This window comes from Tupaia chinensis, unplaced genomic scaffold, assembly GCF_000334495.1.
Source record: "Tupaia chinensis unplaced genomic scaffold, TupChi_1.0 Scaffold000182_1, whole genome shotgun sequence".
In the NCBI taxonomy this organism is placed as follows: Eukaryota; Metazoa; Chordata; class Mammalia; order Scandentia; family Tupaiidae; genus Tupaia; species Tupaia belangeri.
The window spans coordinates 8925169-8944877 of record NW_006159657.1 but is presented as its reverse complement, the minus strand read 5'-3'; the positions used below and the strand labels follow the sequence as shown (position 1 = coordinate 8944877).

General features: G+C 44.0%; 1 protein-coding gene across 1 annotated transcript in view; it reads left to right on the top strand.

Moving 5' to 3' along the window:
- The first annotated feature begins 293 nt into the window (after positions 1 to 293).
- Positions 294 to 19709, top strand: part of TMC7 (transmembrane channel like 7) — a 35184-nt gene continuing 15768 nt past the window's right edge. Inside the window, exons 1-8 of the mRNA XM_006146578.3 lie at positions 294 to 537; positions 2340 to 2488; positions 4336 to 4503; positions 5943 to 6025; positions 12850 to 12995; positions 14318 to 14465; positions 16405 to 16578; positions 18089 to 18246. Coding sequence (XP_006146640.1) covers positions 2359 to 2488; positions 4336 to 4503; positions 5943 to 6025; positions 12850 to 12995; positions 14318 to 14465; positions 16405 to 16578; positions 18089 to 18246 — 1007 coding nt within the window. The 5' untranslated portion in view covers positions 294 to 537; positions 2340 to 2358. The remainder of the gene's footprint in view (positions 538 to 2339; positions 2489 to 4335; positions 4504 to 5942; positions 6026 to 12849; positions 12996 to 14317; positions 14466 to 16404; positions 16579 to 18088; positions 18247 to 19709) is intronic.

Sequence of the window (19709 nt, the reverse complement as noted above, 5' to 3'; positions counted from 1 at the left end):
AAATGTTACTTCACCCCTTGGCAAATAAAAATCAGAGTTTAGGTAACTTACTCAAGGCCACATGTTTAACTAATGGCTGCAACTAAACAGTAGAATTCAAATGTACAACTCAAAGCACGTTTGCAAACACACCTGCAGAAAGAACCCATCTGCAGACATCGTCACTGGCCCAGGCTAGTAACTATCTACAACACTTACTTATGGTTTCAAAGATCCAAGAATTCTCTGTAAGTTCTCTGTTTTGGCTCCCAAGCGCCCTGGGGTGAGTGATGGTTTTCTTCTCTCTTCCCTAGAGAACCTCTCTCTGGATTCTAGTGGCTTCTCTTCTCCCCCTGTGAACTTCCTTCAAGAATTGCCGAGCTACCGGTCCATTGCACGCAGGAGGACAAGCTTCCTTTCCCGGGACAAGCAAAGTGGCACTTTGCTGAAGCCAACAGACTCTTTCGTCTCCCAGGTGGAGAGAGGAATCTCTGAAAACCTCAGTAGCCAGTCCATTCGAAAGTATGCGCTGAACATCTCGGAGAAACGGAGACTAAGGTTCGTTAGCCACCTGGGAGCCACCTGGTGTCTGTTTTGATGTATGTTTTGGGCAGGGATGCTTCTTATGCATGGAATGCATTTCCTGAAGCACGCGCATAATTAAAACTTTATTTCTGAGGGTAAGCTAAGCTGCTGTGATAGAGATATATAAGTTTACTTTTTTGTCACATGAAGTCCTAGGTTGGGGTCAGTGGGGGACCTTGCAGTCATTCAGGGACCCAGGCTCCTTCCATCTTGTGGCTCTGACTCCCACACCAAAAGCCTCATTTTCATCCACATCCAGATGGTGGAAAGGGAAGGAGTATGGAGTAGAACCACATTTGCTAGCTCCATGGCGTAATGAATCACCCACGACGCGGTAACTGTAAAACAGCAGTTGTATGGTCTGCAAGTCAGTGGTTGCAGCTGGACTCACTGTAAATCTGTGGTCAGCTGTGGGCAAGCAGGCCGGTGGAGGGGTCAGCTAGCTGTAGGCTGGTCTGGGGTGGCCTCAGCTGGGGTGATTACGTTGTCTCATTTCCCATCACTCCAAACAGAAATTCTGTTCCTGTTAAATAGCCATTCCCTGTTTTATCCTCCTCAGCCCCAGGCATTCACTAACCCACTCTGTCTCTATGGATTGCCCAATTCTGGACATTTCATACAGCCGGAATCATACGGCATGTAATTTTTTTGTATCTGGCTTCTTTCACTTAGCATAAGGTTTCCAAGATTCTTCCAGTGTCGTACATATCAGTACTACTTCATTCTTTTGCATGGCTGAATAATATTCCACTGCATAGATATGTCACAGTTTGGGGGCCAGCAGGTGGTGTGGTGGTTAAGGGCGCTGGACACCCACATGGCTGACCGTGGTTCGTGTCCCAGTCCTGGCAGCTTGCTTTCTCACTTTCCCTCCCTCTCTCTCTCTCACTCACTCTGTCCCTCTCTGGTCAAATTAAAATAAATAAATAAAGTTAAATAATTCATAAAAATAGAAAAAAAGGTATGCCACAGTTTGTTTATCCATTTATTCTTTGACAGCCATTAGTTCCACCTTTGGCTATTGTAAATAATGCCTCAGTGAACACTCATGACAGGTTTTTGTTTGAAAACCCCTGTTTATAGACTTTTATACTCACTCCTTGGGTACGGACCTAAGGAATAGAATTGCTGGATCATATATATATTGGGTTGTCAGAAAAGTCATGATGCATTTTTGCACACACACACACACACACACAAAAAAAAATTATGTCATGACTTTTCCAATAACCCAGTATATATGTATGTATGTATATGTGTGTGTGTATGTATAATTTTATGTTTAAGATTTTTGTTTGTGTTTTTTTATGATAGGGGGAGTATGTGCACACATGTGAGAGAGAGTGGGAGGAAAAGCACCCTTGACAGGGCCTTATACAACACCATCCCCTTTCCTGGGTCCTTCAACTCCTCAAGATCCTGGATCTTGGCCACCCATGTTTTTTTTTTTTTTTAAATAATTATCTATTTTATTTATTTATTCATTTATTTTTTAATTTGACCAGAGAGAGACAGAGGGTGAGAGTGAGAGAGAGAGGAAGTGAGAAGGCAAGCCACCAGATTCAGGACTCGAACCCTGGTCAGCCATGTGGGAGTGTCTAGCGCCTTAGCCACCATGCCACCTGCTGGTCCCATGGGCCACCCATGTTACCTCCCCAGCGGCAGTGCATGAGGGCTCCAGTTCTCCCCCACCTTTCCAGCGGGGGTTTTGTTTGACACTGAGCCTTGAAGATCCGGATGTTGTCTATTGTCGTGGTCTTTTTTTTTTAATGCAGGGACATTCAGGAGACCCAAATGAAGTACCTGTCTGAGTGGGACCAGTGGAAACGGTACAGCAGCAAGTCTTGGAAAAGGTTCCTGGAGAAGGCCCGTGAGATGACGACCCACCTGGAGCTGTGGCGGGAGGACATTCGCAGCATAGAAGGTGCCACTGCTGCAGGCTGTCTGGGGAGAAGCGCAGCTCCGTTTCGTTTTCTTTTTTTCTTCATGTCTCTTTTTCTTTTTTCTTCCTTTTTTTGTTTTTTAAACATTCAATCACTGTGTATCCTTCCAGCATTCCAAGTGAATTTTCCCATCCTGCATACACTGTCTATTGGTCCAGTCGAAGATATTACTATACACATTATCACCAACAGATGATTTTCCATGTTTGTGCCCCTGAAAGGTTTCGCTGCTTTCTCTCTCCCCTTGATTCCCTCCCTCTCACCCTCCCCCAGTCCCTACCCGCCTCCCACACGAGCATTTCCTTCCATGATGAATGTGGTTAACAGGCCGCACTCGGGCTCAGTGGAACCTGTGTCTTTGTCACAGGGAAGATCCAATTGTTGTGGTGACCTTGGAACGCTGCCATTTATTCACATCGCTCGTGTGAACTTTCACTAATGAAACCTGTCACTGGATCTTACCAAGTGCACGAAGGAAGATGCTCTTACGAGCCTCCAAAAGGTCATGGAAAATGCCCATCATAAAAAACTGTGCATGGGTTTCACACTTCTTTCTCACCAAAACGAATTCATACTTTAATTTCATTTTCACCTGAACCATTTCAAGTGCCCTCAAAGGTTATTCTATGGCAAATTTGTTTTTTTTTAATATTAGAGGGTTTTTTTTTTTTAAGTTTATCTATTTATTTATTACATGAACATGAGAGACAGACAGAGAGAGAGAGAGACAGCACCCTCAATAGGGTCTTCAAGTGCAATCCACTCCTCGCCCCTTCAGCCAGCCCTAGATCCTGGGGATACGGTGCCCAGCATACTCAGGAAGGTCTCAGATGCAAACCTTGTGGGTCAGGCTCTTAGCATGTCATGCTTTACCATTGGGCCACCATCTGGCCCCCTGTATTTCATGAATTTAAAAACATTATTCGGGGGCCAGCCTATGGCCTGGGGTTAAGAGACCCAGGTCCCAGGGACAAGCTTTTTTTTAATATTAGAGGGTGTCCCTGGACTCCCACGTAGTCAACCACGGTTCGCATCCTGGACCCAGTGGCTTAAAACTCATGCCGGGCGCATGTGCTTGCGTGCCCAAGTTCCCGAGAGGAGAATAGAGGAGAAGGGATTGCGGCGTGACCATCCCCCCTGGGGGGTGATTTCTCGCTTTCTGTCTCTATGTCTCTGTCTGTCTGGCGAGCGCACGTGCCCTATAGCGAAAACCTCTCCAAAAAAAAGAGACCCAGGTCCCACATGGCCAACTGCACAATGAAGTCCCAGGCCTGGCAGCTTGAAACACACAGCAGGAGTGTGTGCATACGTCCCCAAAGGCCCAATGGATGGAGAAATAAAGGATTGTGACAAGAGCATGCCCTAAGGGGGTGTTTTCTCCCCTCTCCCTCTCTGTTTCTCTCTTGTGTATAAGTTAAACCACTAGGAAGTAGAACTTTAAAACCAACAGTATAACAGTAAAATGGGGCCGAACAGTAGTGTAGTAGTGAAATACAGCACTCTGCAAGGCCACTCGGTGTTGGAAAGTTCCCAGTTCATGTCCAGAGACCTGAGTACGCTGACCACATGTGCTCTGTGATCCAGGGCTAACCGAGGCGGGAGTGGATCATGGTGTCAGGATCCCGTTGGAGTGCTGTCTCTCTGTTGCTCTTGCTTACAGAAGAAATAAATGGGTAAACTGAAAAAAAAAATTGTTTAAAAAGAAACACAGTGTTTCTTCTCACTCCTCACTGCACTCTTCCACCTTCAGTTCTTAGTGGCTCATTGAGTCTATGGAGCGAGCTGGGCCAGGACTCCAGGTCAGTGATGGTACATTTCTCTTTTCCAGGGAAGTTCGGCACTGGGATTCAGTCCTATTTCTCCTTCTTGCGGTTCCTGGTGTTGCTGAACTTAGTGATATTTTTAATCATCTTCATGCTGGTTTTGCTCCCAATCTTGCTCACCAAATACAAGATCACCAACAGCACCTTTGTGCTCATTCCGCTCAAAGACATGGGTGAGTTTGAGGCCTGATGCCTGTTCTTTTCACTGTGTACCTTGCTGCAATGCTTCCTTTTCTTTGCTAGGAATCTTTTTTTTTTTTAAAAGAGGTCCCTTAGGGTACTTGCCAGGGAGAGAGAAACCGAGACAGAGACAGTAAGAGGGAAAGTGAGAAATTGCCCCCAGGAGGGATGGCCACGCCTCAATCCCTTCCCCTCCATTCTCCTCTCAGGATCTTGGGCATGCACGCACACACACCCAGCGTGAGTTTCAAGCCCCCAGGTCCAAAACTCGAACTGTGGTCAACCTTATGGAAGTCCAGTGGCATAACTGCTTCGTCGTCTGCTGGTCTCTCTAGGAATCCTTATTCTAAATCTTGGGTGGCTCTATCAGGATGAGCCAAGTTTTGCTGCAGAAATAAATGATCCCATAACTCTCAGTGCCTCACAACTGCCAAGGCTTATCTCTCACTCATAGTCCACGTTCATCATGGGTTGGTGGTCTTCACTCTGCAGCTCAAGCTGGTGGAACAACCTGTCAGAACCACCGAAGGTCACTGTAGCCAGGGGAAAGAGCTGGGGCAGCCACGCACTGGCTCCTGAAGCTTCTGCCTGGAGGTGACACATTCCTTCCCTGCCACATCTCATTAACCAAAGCGAGTTGCTCAGCCATTCCTCCACACAAAAGATCTTTTAATTCAATCATCAGGAAAGTCATGATATATTTTTCTTTTCTTTTTTTGGAGGGAGAGGTTTTTGCTATAGGGCATGTGTGCTCATCTGAAAGACAGAGAGACAGAAAATGAGAAATCACCCCCCGGGGGGATGGCCATGCCACAACCACTTCTCCTTCATTCTCATCTCGGGATCTTGGGCATGCATGTACACATGCCCAGCATGAGTTTAAGCCACAGACTGGGTCAGGGACTTGAACCGCAGTCAACTACATGGGAGTCCAGCAACAAAGCCATTACGCCGTCTGCTGGTCCCATGACATATATTTCTATGCAAAAATGCATCATGACTTTCCCAATGACCCAGTATATTAGAGGTGTTTAAATGAGATAGCAGTTTTATCAATCACATATCCTGAAGCATGCACAAACATGAACCCCAAAATACAAAACACATACAAGGAAAAAAACACGTTCTATGTATAAACCCACTTACAAAATGTATAGAATAGGCATACGTCCCCAGATGTTCAGGAAAAACAGTGAAGGAAATAGAAATAGAAGAAAACAGAAAGGAAGTGCTGCCATATTTGACACTGAGGTTTGGACTGTAAATGTAAACCACAAACACCCAAATTATTCATACACAAATGGGTAAGTATGTACGACTTACCTAAACATAGATGCCTACGCATGCATGCATATACAAATTGTGACACATGGCAAACTACTGTAGAGACTGTAAAGGCCTCCTGCTGATGCTCCTGTTTTTGTTTTTACAGATATACAGTGTACAGTGTATCCGATAAGTAGTTCTGGACTGATTTACTTTTATAGTTACATCATAGACTTGCTTTCTGGCACTGTAAGTACTTCTTTTTTATTTTATTTTTTTAAAAAAACAAAACTTTATTCAGTTCATTCAAAAAAAAATGACAAAATAAATTTCAGTTACCCTGCTACAATCTTTCCAAAGGCAAAGCACGCTCTTTTGATGACAGATACATGAACAAATATACACTATTGTGTATATTTGTTTCTTTTAGGCAAAGCACGCTCTTTTGATGACAGATACATGAACAAATATACACTATTGTGAACTATTTTGGGGCACTGTAAGTATTTAACATAAGCGTATTGGACCCTTAAATACATGTGAGATTTGGCTTTTTGCAAGTGAGTTTTCAGAGTGTCGTCAGTGAGAGTTGAACACACGTGTTGGCACAATTGCACTTACCCATTTGCAAAAACAGTATCCTCCCATCCTGTGCTACAATGGACAGAAAATATATTTTATTTTGTCACTGTCACCCATTGGCCTTTTCCTGGTCTGTGCACTGACCTGCAACAAAATACTTTTCCAATTCCAAGCTATGAGGATTTTTATCCATTTTTAATCGAGGTGAAAAACACATAACACAAACTTTACCCTCTTAGCCACTTTTAAGTGTACAATTCAGTTGCATTACGTTTATTTACATTATTGCCAAACAACTCCCCCCAATTTTCTGTCTTACAGATCTGAAGCTCTACATCCGTTAAATGACAACTTTCCTTTACCCCTCACCCCAGCCCCCAGCATCTACCACTTTACTGTCTGTTTCTGATTGGACTACTTGAGATAACCTCAGCTGAGCAGAATCACGCAGTGTTTGTCCTTTTGTGCCTGGATTATTCCACTTAGCGGGATACCCTTTAGATCCATGCATGTTGTAGTTTATGACAGAATGTCCTTCCTTTTTGGAATGTTTTTATGATGGAGAGTGTGTGTGTGCGCATGATAGAGAGAGAAGACCTTTGACAGTTGTGCCACAATTCCCTTTCCTTAGCCCTCCAGCTCCTCAAGATCCTGGACATGCATGTGCATCTGACATGGAATCCAAACCTACAGTTGCCATATAGCTTCCAGCTTTCAGGGCACCTGCATTACCACCATGCCACAGTGGCTGGACTTGCCTGCCCTTGTAAGGCTGAATTGTACAGGCACTCCTCAATGACCTACAGCTTTCCTACAACTAGGTCATAAGTGAGTTGGTCAACAAGCAAGGAGCTTAACCAAAGGCAGGTGTCTTATGTGCTGTGGTGACATAGGTATGCATCTTTCAGTATGTATCATGTGACAGCACACTAGAACGATGTAACTCTGTACATAAAAAGGCATACATTAGCTAAATGCCAGAAAGTGACAAGATACACAACACAATAATATAAATCTGGCATGATTGTTTTTATTTATTCTGAATACCACTGTGTGTGCACAAGTACAAATTTATAAACAAAATGTCTGGTCGTGTAGTGAATACCAACCAACTATGGGAATGTGGCAAAGACTGAGAAAGGGGATTCCCTGCACTGGAGAATAGGTCTCGAGTCCTGAGTGCCAGCGGTCATTAACCAGGGAGGTTGTTAAATGGGGAACGACTGTGTTCCATTTTATGTATATACTACATTTTGCTCAAGGTTTTGAAACTTCAACTGTTTTCTTCCAACCATTTTATAGTTTTGACTCTTATATTTTATGTCTTTGATCCATTTTAAGCTAATTTTTGTATGTGATATGTGATTGGGGGAGTCTAATCTCATTTTTTTTATCTGTCATTTGATTTGATCTGTCTTAAGTTTATGATGGCATAATTTACAAGTCTATGCTGCTGGTATATCTCCTCTACTTTAATCCTTTTAATAAACTGGCAAAACCACCATTACCAATCACACATATACGGTAGTTCATACATTAGCTAAATGCCAGAAAGTGACAAGATACACAACACAATAATATAAATCTGGCATGATTGTTTTTATTTATTCTGAATACCACTGTGTGTGCACAAGTACAAATTTATAAACAAAATGTCTGGTCGTGTAGTGAATACCAACCAACTATGGGAATGTGGCAAAGACTGAGAAAGGGGATTCCCTGCACTGGAGAATAGGTCTCGAGTCCTGAGTGCCAGCGGTCATTAACCAGGGAGGTTGTTAAATGGGGAACGACTGTGTTCCATTTTATGTATATACTACATTTTGCTCAAGGTTTTAAAACTTCAGCTGTTTTCTTCCAACCATTTTATAGTTTTGACTCTTATATTTTATGTCTTTGATCCATTTTAAGCTAATTTTTGTATGTGATATGTGATTGGGGGAGTCTAATCTCATTTTTTTTAATCTGTCATTTGATTTTTAATTATCTTAAGTTTATGATGGCATAATTTACAAGTCTATGCTGCTGGTATATCTCCTCTACTTTAATCCTTTTAATAAACTGGCAAAACCACCATTACCAATCACACATATACGGTAGTTCTTCAGCTTCTATGTGGTTTTGAACAGTTTTCTAACAATCCTGAAATATAACTTAGTCTGACTTAGATAATAGAATTCAAAGGTAAAATTTGGGACCAGCAGTTAAGGTAATGGCTATGTTGCTGAACTCCCATGTAGTTGACTACGGTTCGAGTCCTGGACCCAGTGGCTTAAACTCATGCTGGGCACGTGTGCATGCATGCCCAAGGTCTCGAGAGGAGAATGGGGGAGAAGGGATTGTGACATGGCCATACCCGCTGGAGGGTGATTTCTCGCTTTCTGTCTCTTTGTCTCTCTCTTTCTGGTGAGCGCACACAACCTATAGCAAAAACCTCTTAAAAAAATAATTCAAAGATAAAAATTAACTTGCTACTAACTTTTGTCACATTGAATTTCAAAAGCATCTGACCTTACAAATCATTTATAAAATATATAAAGTGTTACATATTCTTTATTTGATAGTATATACAAACCACTAAAATTTCTTTTATTAAGTAAAAGGCAGTATTTTGGGAATTCTAATTAGATTGGCATAGTTATGACCAAATATATGAAGTAGACATCACTACCTTATCTTCACCCCTTGCCTTTAATAGGTTAATGGACATAAATTAAAACACAAGTGAATCTGCTTGGTTTTGAGAAGTGATGGGATTTCTCCAGCATTTAAATATTCCTATAGCCAGTTACATATAAGCCTAAATAAAAGATCAATCTCCAGTAGGTTTTGAGATGACATACCATCTTTGTGGAAAGATGAGCATCACTAATGAATTGCCAATTTTATCTTTAGAAAGGGCAAATACTGGGACCAGCAGTTAGCGTAATGGCTATGTTGCTGGACTCCCATGTAGTCGACCGCGGTTTGCGTCCCGGACCCGGTGGCTTAAAACTCACGCCAGGCGCGTGTGCGTCCATGCCCAAGAGCCTGAGAGGAGAATGGAGGAGAAGGGATTGCGGCGTGGCCATCCCCCCCTGGGGGGCGATTTCTTGCTTTCTATCTCTCTGTCTCTCTCTGTCTGGCGAGCGCACGCACCCTATAGCAAAAACCTCTCAAAAAAAAAAAAAGAAAGAAAGAAAGAAAGATAGAAAGAAAGAAAGAAAGAAAAAAAGGGCAAATACTGATAGCACTTACTGAACTGAAATTACTATCAAAATTTTAAAAACCCAACAATATTCATTTAACCACAAGCCAGTCTTACCTAAGTCAGAACTGTCTAACAAAAATATCCTGTCAGCTATTCATGTTCTGAGTTCTGGTGTAGGAGATCAATGCAAATATGATACACATTTAAAAGGTGAAACATTTCTGTTTTGTCATAAATAAGGCAGCGGCCACCTATCAGTCATTGGTACCTTTTTTGGGGGGTGGGAGGGGAAGTTTTTGCTATAGGGCACATGCGCTCACCAGAAAGACAAACAGAGAGACAGAAAGTGAAAAATCAACCCCCCGGTGAGGGATGGCCACGCCGCAATCCCTTCTCCATTCTCTTCTCGGGATCTTGGGCATGCATGCGTGAGTTTAAGCCACTGGGTCCGAGACTCGAACCATGGTCGACTATATGGGAGTTCAGCGACGTAGCCATCATCAACTGTTGGTCCCATTGGTAACTTTTTTAAAGATAAACTATCAACTGTTCTCTTTCTGACTTTTTTAAGAATAATTTTATGTAACTTTATTTATTATTATTATTATTTTCCAGTTTGTCAGAAAGAGACAGAGAAAGAGAGAGAGGGAAAGTGAGAAAGCAAGCCACCATGTCCAGGACTTGAACCTTAATCAGCCATGTGGGACTCTAGCACCTTTAACCACCACACCACCTGCCAGCTCCCTGACTTCTTTTTAATGCCAGCGAAGATCATTTCTGTTCCAGGGATGTACTTTTCTTGGCATTCTCCAAGTACTCCATCAGTGTGTCCTCCCCCTAGGTAATGCCTTTGTTCCTGTTGGCATCTGTGTGAGAGAATCCAGGGGCCTGACCTGTCTTCTGCCCAAATAGACCGAGGAGATTTGGGCCAGTCTTGTGCTTGCCTCCCTTTTCCATGGTGTGGCACTGGGCACACTTCTGAACAAAATCTCCTTGCTTTCTCAACATCACCCATTTTTAATTCTTTCTTTTGTCAGCTTGGGATGTAGGGCTCCTGCTCAGAAGTCAGACATCCCACTCTCCCCAGTCTCATTCTTTTGCATGTGGCTATCTATCCATTTGTTTTAAAACAGTTTGTTGGAAAGACTGTTGTTTTGCCAGGACCTGCTCGGCTGAACACGTTTCTCTGAGTGGGGAAGGCTGTGGATTAGAAAGAGACGCAATAACAAACACACAAAGACACACAAGTGTAGAAAAGCAAGGGTTGGGTGGGCTCAGCTTCTCTGATGGAGAAGTTGTGACCTGGAACCGGCCTCAGGTTTATTCTTTTAAAGGGCTGACAATGGGGGAAGAGGATGTTAATCGTCTGAAAATGTGCAAACAACCAGCGTCATGTAATTTCTCTGATCTCTTGGGGGAGAATCTGACAAACACATGTGACTTCCTTTAGCTCAGTAGTGCAGGGCAGAATTGGTGTTTAACAACAGGAAGATAGCCGACGACAATAGGCAAATAGCGCTTTTGTTTGTGAATACTGCTCAGTGGCCCTGCTAGAGGAGCTCACAGAAGGGCATTTCTGCATGCCTAACGTCACATGCTTTCTCAGACTGGCTGCTCTCCACGTTGTTTCCCATCAAAAATCAACTGACCACAGGTGGATCAGTTTACTTTTGGATGCTTAATTTGATCCCATTGATCTTATGCCAGGAGTACATTGTCTTAATCACCGATGCTTTGTAGTAAGTTTTGAAGTTGAGATAGGGGGTGGGGAGTCTTCAAAAAATTCTTGCAAAATATGTATTGTGAAAAAAATTATGCATGAATTTCCATAGTTTGTGCCAAAATAAACTTATCCTTTAATTCCATTTTTCATGGACTTTTTTTTTTTTGAGAGGTTTTTGCTATAGGGCGTGTGCGCTCGCCAGACAGACAGAGACAGAGAGACAGAAAGCGAGAAGTCACCTCCCAGGGGGGATGGCCACGCCGCAATCCCTTCTCCTCCGTTCTCCTCTCGGGGTCTTGGGCATGCACGCACACGGACCCGGCGTGAATTTTAAGCCACCCGGTCCAGGACGCGAACCGTGGTTGACTTCGTGGGCGTCCAGCGACATAGCCATTACACTAAGTGCTGGTCCCCATGGAATTTTGAAGTACCCTTATGTGGGCGTCCTCTAGCTTTTTTTTTTTTCCAATATTGTTTTGGCTATTTTGGGTCCCTTGCCATTCCATATAGATTTTAGTATCAGCTTCTCAGTTTCTACAAAGCAGCCAGCTGGGATTCTGATAGGAATTGTCCTGACCCTGTAGATCCATTTGGGGAGTATCACCAGGGGTTTCCTGAGCCACATGCATGGGACATCTATTCACTTATTAAGATCTTTATTTTAGGGACCAGCATATGGCATAATAGTTACATTGCTGGGCTCCCATGTAGTCAACCACAGTTGGCATTCCAGACCCAGCAGCTCAAAAGTCACACTGGGCGCATGTGCATGGATGCCCAAAATCCTGAGAGAATGGAGGGGAAGGGATTGAGGTGTGGCCATCACCCCAGGGGATAATTTCTCGCTTTCTGTCTCTCTGGTGAGTTTACATGACCTGTAGCAAAAATCTCTCTAAAAAAATTAAAACATCTTTAAATTTTTTTTTTCAGCAAATACGTATACTTTTCAGAGTATAAGATTTGCCCTTTGTTAAATTTATTCCGAAGTATTTTATTCATTTTAATGCTATGCCACATGGAATTGTTTTCTTAAGTTCAGTTTTCAATTTTTCACCTGGATATTTCTTTTCTTTTTCTTAAAGATTTCTGCACTAGGGTGCATGTTCTCACTGGAGAGAGACAGAGAGTGAAAGTGAGAAATTACTCCCCAGAGGGATGGTTACACTGCAGTCCCTTCTCCAGTCTCCTTTTGGGATTTTGGGTACACACACACACACACACACACACACACACACATATACACACCTCACATGTTTTTCAGGTTGCCGGCTCACACACACACACACACATATACACACCTCACGTGTTTTTCAGGTTGCCGGCTTGAACCGCAGATTTGACCATGTGGGCTCCAGCACCTTAACAACTACACCACCTGCTGGCCCACCTGGATGTTTTTAATGCTCAGCTTTTATCAGGGTCTTATTCCCCAGTCACTAACCAGGTACCCTCACACTTTCTGGTGTCTGGGATAAACAAGGACTCTGGAACCTGAGTTTCTGACAGTGGAGACTCTGCTCTTCTGATTCCCTGCAGTGAGCTGACCAGTCTGACCTCGGGCCCTTGGCTTCGTTTCAGGGTTTCTTGGAGGAGACCAGCCTTTTTTATGGACATTACACCATTGACGGGGTGAAATTTCAGAACTTCACTTATGACCTGCCTCTGGCCTATTTGTTAAGTACAATTGCCTACCTGGCCCTGAGCCTTCTCTGGATAGTGAAAAGGTAAAGTTGATCTTGTGATTGCATTGTCTCTGAACCACCCTGGAGTGGTGGCTGGAGTCTAGGGGAGGCCTGTGGGAGAACCATTGCTGCGAGGATGCACAGAACTGAGGGGTGGGCCTTGTGGAGAAAGGTTTGTGAGTGTGGTCCCAGCTGATGTCTCAGCCTGGAAATGGATTCGGGATTAGGAGTTGGAGTAGCCACCTGGAGTTCTTCAGTCATTACCAAATACACAATCAAGGTTTACTGAACTCCCTCCCACACAGCTTATGTTCACTTAGTTTTTATGTTAATGAGGGTGGGTTGCAAGTGACAGAAACCTCACTCGGCCTAACTGAGGCAGAGATAATTGAGTGGTTCAGAGAACCAAGGAAAGGAGGAAACCCTGATTACAGGAAGGACAGCAATGTGGGCTGTGGGAGTGGAAACAATATCAAACACAGGGCTCCTTGTCTTTGATTCCCTTGTGCGGTAGCAGCCTCCTTAAGGAAACTGGGCACCTTACTGTTTCCATCAGCCCACGACTTCCTGGATCGCAGGTGCAGAAATCCTTTGAAGTGAGTTCTTGACTGTTGCATTCAAACACCCAAACCTGACTCTTCAGTTGTGGCCAAGGCATTAGGGCCACGTGACAACATGGCTTCCCCAGGGGAGGCAAGTGGTTCAGTGATAGCCGTTCCCAAGAAAAGAGGGGTATGCGTCACTTTTTTTTTTAACGTAAACGACTGTCCTAAAAGGTAGAACAGCCCGAACAACAGGGTGTGTTTCTTGCGTGTCCACTCTGGGTAAGGGCATATGTTGGTGTGGAATCCCTCTCAGAGTCGTTCTGGAACTCAGACTCATGGGAGTTCAGCCTTCTCATAGTGCAGGATCCCTGGGCTGTATTAGAGAGCCTGGATTTTATTCAAGCTGTGATAGAAGTCATTAGATGGACATAAGGAAACAATTTTCCTTTTTTTCTTTTGTGAAAAATTTCTTTCCATGGGGTGGGAGGTGCATCCCAACAGGGACTTGATGCCGTGACCCGTCCCCGGTCTCAGCTGGTCCAGATCACAGGCACACATGCACCCAGCGTGCTCAAGGAGGTCCTGGGACACAGACCCAGGACCTTTCCCATGTGGGTCCAGTTGTGTTACCGCTATACGGTTTTCAACAATGAGATACCTGCTTAGCTGCCACACATATTTAGAATGGCCAAAACTTGACCATGTAAACTGCACAGAAAATGTACCCACATCTACCTTGTTATTTTTTGACAAAGCCAATTCACAGGCCTGTATTTTGCTGGTGCCCTTGTAAAAAGGACCATTGTGTTTTGGGATCAGGTCTGTGGAAGGGTTCAAAGTCAACCTGATTCGGAGCGAGGAGCACTTCCAGAGCTACTGCAACAAGATCTTTGCGGGCTGGGACTTCTGCATCACCAACCGCAGCATGGCTGACCTGAAGCACAGCAGCTTGCGGTACGAGCTCCGAGTGAGTGCTGCTGGATTCGCCCTGGGGGAGCATGGTGCTCACCAGTCAGGCCTTGGAAGGTGGAGTTTGCAGCTTAAAGGGGAGCTAGGTAGGGGCTAGGCTGTCCTCTCTGCTCAGCGGGTCTCCCCTATGTCATTTTAAAGAGCTCTTCACAGCAAACAGCTTATTGGGGCTGATCTCTTGGGACCTAAGCAGGGACATTGGTCAACAGGGACTGGAATGAGAGGTGAAGACACAGTGGCCGGGAGGAGGTGGGGTCTTCCCTCCAGCCCTGCAGCCTTGCCGCTAGCTAGCTTTTCCCTGGTGAGAGCCTGTTCTAAATGGAAAGGAGACTAAGCAGGGACGATTACATGAGAGGGTGGAGTAGAAGGAATAAGAAAAGGTACCAGAGAATTTCCAAATTATTAAGGAGCAAGGGAATAATGAGTAGCATCTTGATTAAACCCACCTAAAAAGGGAGGGCATAAGCAGACCAAAAGCTTAAATAAAGTAAGGTGGGAGGAGTCAAATCTAATGTGTCTTTCATTGCACGAAATAGGAACAGGTTGAATTCTCATTAAACGCAGAGTCTGGGCCAGCCAGTGGCTTGGTGGTTAAGGTGGCTAGACCCCACATGGCCATCTGTGAGCTTCGAGTCCTAGACCTGGTGGCTTGAAGAACACATCAGCCACGTTTTTGTGTGTGCCCAGAATGCTTTCAGAACCCTGAAAGGAGGGAAAGATGGAGGTGAAGGGATTATGGCATGGCCATTCTCCATGGAGGTGATTTTCTCACTGCCTTTCTTTCTCTCCCTCCAGTGAGTGCATGTACCCTTTGGCAAAAATTAAAAAAAAAAAAAGAGAGAGAGAGAGATTACCATATTGGGTTAAAAAAGAAAAAAACACTAAATTGTATGTTTTTTTAAAAATTGATACAGACCCAGCCATGGTGGGATGTGCTGCTAAGATGCTGTGTTCTGCAGGCTGGAACCACAGGGAGGCTTAGGTTTGATTCCTGATACAGCCTGAAGTTCAGGTGGGGTGGTGCATGCCTATAGTCCCAGCAGCTCAGGAATCTCGGGCAGAAGCTTCACAAGCTCAAGGCCTCCTGGGCAACATCATTAGACCTAGTCTTTAGGAAAAGAGAAAAGTTGGGCATGGTGGTATATACCTGTAGCCCCAGCTACTCAGAAGGCTGAGGATCATGACATGGTGAGACCCTGTCTTAAAATAATTTTTTTTTAATTTAAAAGAAACAAGGGGCTAGTAGATGGCATAATACTTATGTTTCTGGACTCCCACATAGTCAACTGTGTTTTGAGTCCCAGACCCAGTAGCTTAAAACTCATTCCAGACATGGGTGCATGTGTGCCCAAAATCCTGAGAGGAGAATGGAGGAGAAAGAATTGCAGTGTGGCCATCCCCCTTGGGTGATTTCTTGCTTTCTGTCTATTTGGTGAGTGCACATGTCCGATAGCAAAAATCTTTCTTCAAAAAAAATTTTTTTAATGACATAGAGTATATATACTTAATATCATACATAGGTTATAGTTTTGTTTTCACATTTATTGCAAAACCAAACTGCAGCCTAAAAGAGAAAGTTGTACCTTTACGTAGAGCATTTAGTAGATATAAAGACCAGCTGGACCAGGGCCAGTGTTTAAGGTGCTGAACTCCTGCATGGCCGACCATCATGTAAAATAAAGACCTGGTGGCTTGTTTTTTAATTTTCTCTCTCTCTCTCTCTCTCGTGAGTGTATATGCCCTATAGCAAATTTTTAAAAAATAATACTAATAATTAAAAAGCAGTTGGGCTTAGTCTGGGGAAGTATCTTGGGGGAGCTGAATAATTAAGGGAAGTCTTAAAGGTGGATGGGGAGGCTGTCTCGGGTTCCACCCTTGGGAAACACCCATGGCCCCTTCGACCTGGGGCTCACACAGGAGTTTTCTTTGGTTCTTAGGCAGATCTGGAGGAAGAAAGAATTCGGCAGAAGATAGCAGAAAGGACCTCAGAAGAAAAGCTACGCATTTACTCTTTGAGACTCTTTTTGAACTGTATTGTTCTGGCTGTTCTAGCTGCGTGCTTTTATGCCATCTATATAGCAACTATCTTCTCGCAAGAACACATGAAAAAAGTGAGTACTTCGTGGGAGTCAGTTTATGCTCGGTCGGGATTTATGCTGAGTGCATTACAAAGCCGTGAGGGGATCCCGTCGCCATTTCTGTTTTATACACAGGGATGTGAGTTTGGCTGAAAGTTAGAGGGGAGCAGAAGCAGTGTCTACTTTAAGAGAAGTGTGTTAAAACATCTAGAGTGGAGTGTTTGAGATACCTCTTGCTCTCGGAAAAACAATATTCAAATTCAGTTGGACTACCTCGATAGGATCCCTGATTGTACTTAGAGCTGAGGCTCTAGTTTGCCTAAAATAGCAATGGTTTAAAAATCCAAGCTGGTGTAATGGCTTTGCTTCATGAAATCAATCGTCGGGGGCCCAGGTTCTATCGGTCTTGCGGCTCTGCCCTGAAGGGTGCAGCCCTCTTCTGAATGGCACAAGATAACCCACCATGTCCACATCTAGCCTAGGGGAGGAGGGAAAGGGCTGAAGAGGGCGTGTCTTTGCTTCAAGGGCATGACCAGCAGGTTGGATTAAAAACTTCTGCTAATAGCCGTTTGGCCAGAATTTAGTCACAAGGGAGGCCAGGAACTTTGGGGTTTATCCTACTAGGTCACTGAGAAAATCTTGACGTGTTTTTCTGTTTTTCTTTGTAAAAACGCATCATGGCTTTCCCAAAGCCTAGCAGATAGCTATTATGTGGCTGAATCATCTGTTAGGATAAAATGAGAGAATGCTATTACAAATCAGTCAATACTACATCTCTGAAAAATAATTCAAGTTGCCCATTTATACAGAATGTATTTTTTTTAATTCTTCATCGTAATGAATCCAGTAGAGCTTATTTTTCTTCCAACATGGTACTTGATACCTCTCAACAACTTAGGAAGGAGACGGCTTGTATTTACAGGCCATGTTGAATGACGAAGCTGAGGGGACTTCAAAAAAAAAATCTATAAAAAACAGAATTAAGGGACCAGCAGTTAGCGTAATGGCTATGTCTCTGAACTCCCATGTAGTCAACTGCGGTTCAAGTCCTAGACCTGGTGACTTAAACTCACGCCGGGCGCGTGTGCATGCGTGGCCAACATCTGAGAGGAGAATGGAGGAGACAAGATTGCGGCGTGGCCATCCCCCCTGGGGGGGTGATTTCTCGCTTTCTATCTCTGTCTCTCTCTGTCTTTCTGGCGAGTGCACGTGCCCGATAGCAAAAACCTCTAAAAAAAAATGAAACAAAACAAAACAGAATTAAAGTATGGGTTTATTTTGGTGTAAAAATATTTAAAATCCATGCATAGTTTTTTTTTTTAATAATACAGAAAGTCCATGAACTTTTTGAAGGCCATCCCCCCATGTAAGTTTGGTGTATTTTGTTTTTGCCAAATAAACGTAGTTGAGCTCTTTCAGTTCCATTTGTTTATGTTGTAACTTTGTTTATGTTCCATTTGTTTATGTGTCTTTCAGTTCCATTTGTTTATGTTGTAACTTCCTTTATTCTAATCCTGACCTATTGGTTTTGTTATCTTTCTAGGAAATTGACAAGATGGTTTTTGGAGAGAACCTCTTGATACTGTACCTACCGTCTATTGTGATCACGCTGGCCAATTTTATCACCCCACTGGTCTTTGCCAAGATCATTCACTATGAGGATTACTCCCCAGGCTTTGAGATACGACTGACAATCCTTAGGTAATGCCTAACTCGAGGATGGCAGATGTGCCAGGCAGACCATCGCTTGTCCACTCCCCTGCCTATGGCAGACATTGCTAATCAGTTGTGGCACATTTTCCTCCTGAGCCAAGAATTCCTCTCAGCCTTTGGATCAGAGTTTATACATGCAGCGAAATTGGTTTGACTTGAGTCTACTCATCAGTATAGTCAACCCCTTGTATTTGCAAGTTTTGCATCTATGGGTTTTACATCTACAGATTCAGCCAGCTGCAAATCATATTTCCTCCATATCTGCAGATGAAAAACCTGTACATGCAGTGAGCTGACTGTAAAACACCTGGGCATCCGTGGGGAATCCTGGAACCAGCCCCCCACGGATACCAAGGGATGACTGTATTTTAATTCTGATCTGTATATGTATTCACATATCAGCAGCTGAGGGCACAGGGTCGGGCCCTGGGAGAAGGTATTGCCCTGAAAGTGCTTGAAATGACATTGGAAGACAGAGCCCAAGGAATTAGCAAATGGGTGAAGAGGACCAGGTAGGAACAGTGTGGAACTGAAGAGGGTTCTTCCTGCTCCTCAGATGCCTACCTGAGATTTCATGCGTCTCTTTGTGTGAAAAAGCTTTTTACTTTGGAAGTTTTCACACAAGACAGATGGGGTCATGAACCATCGTGTGCACATCCAGCATTTGACTAACCTTGTTTCATCCATCCCTCCCACTCTAGCTGGGCTCCTCTCAGCCAGTCTCCAGCAGTGAGTCACTTCACCTGGGAACACTTCACTGTGGCTCTGGTGATGAGAACTGTTTTCCCTTAATATGACCATTGTCATGCCTCTCAGATTGAGTCAGCCTCTCTGATGGATTGGAGATAGTTTTCCATAGTTGGTTTGTTTAAATCAGGACCCAAACATGGTCCAAACATGCTGCATTTGGCTCCCTCCCCTTTCGTTTTGCTGTTGATTTGTGGGAGAAAGCGAGTCCTTTGTTCTGTTCTGGATTTAGTTCTGTTTCTTCCTGGCATGTCTGTTATTCTGCACACGTAGTCGCTCTAAACTACACACTGGACACGAGTGCACGTGTGCCCAAAATCCTGAGAGGAGAATGGAAGAAAAGAAATTGCGGCATGGCCATCCCCCCAGGGGTGCTTTCTCAGTTTCTTTCTCACTCTGTCTCTCTTTGTTGCTCCAGTGAGTGCACGTGCCCTGTGGCAAAATCTGAAAGAAGGAATAAAGGTTTTACATTACTGTGTATTTCTTCCACAAGCAAGAGAGACAGGTACCCCCCACCTGGGTCTTTTTTTTTTTTTTTCTTGGAGAGGTTTTTGCTATAGGGTGCGTGCGCTCGCCAGACAGACAGAGAGAGACAGAGAGACAGAAAGCGAGAAATCACCCCCCAGGGGGGATGGTCACGGCGCAATCCCTTCTCCTCCATTCTCCTCTTGGGATCTTGGGCACGCACACACACGCACCCGGCA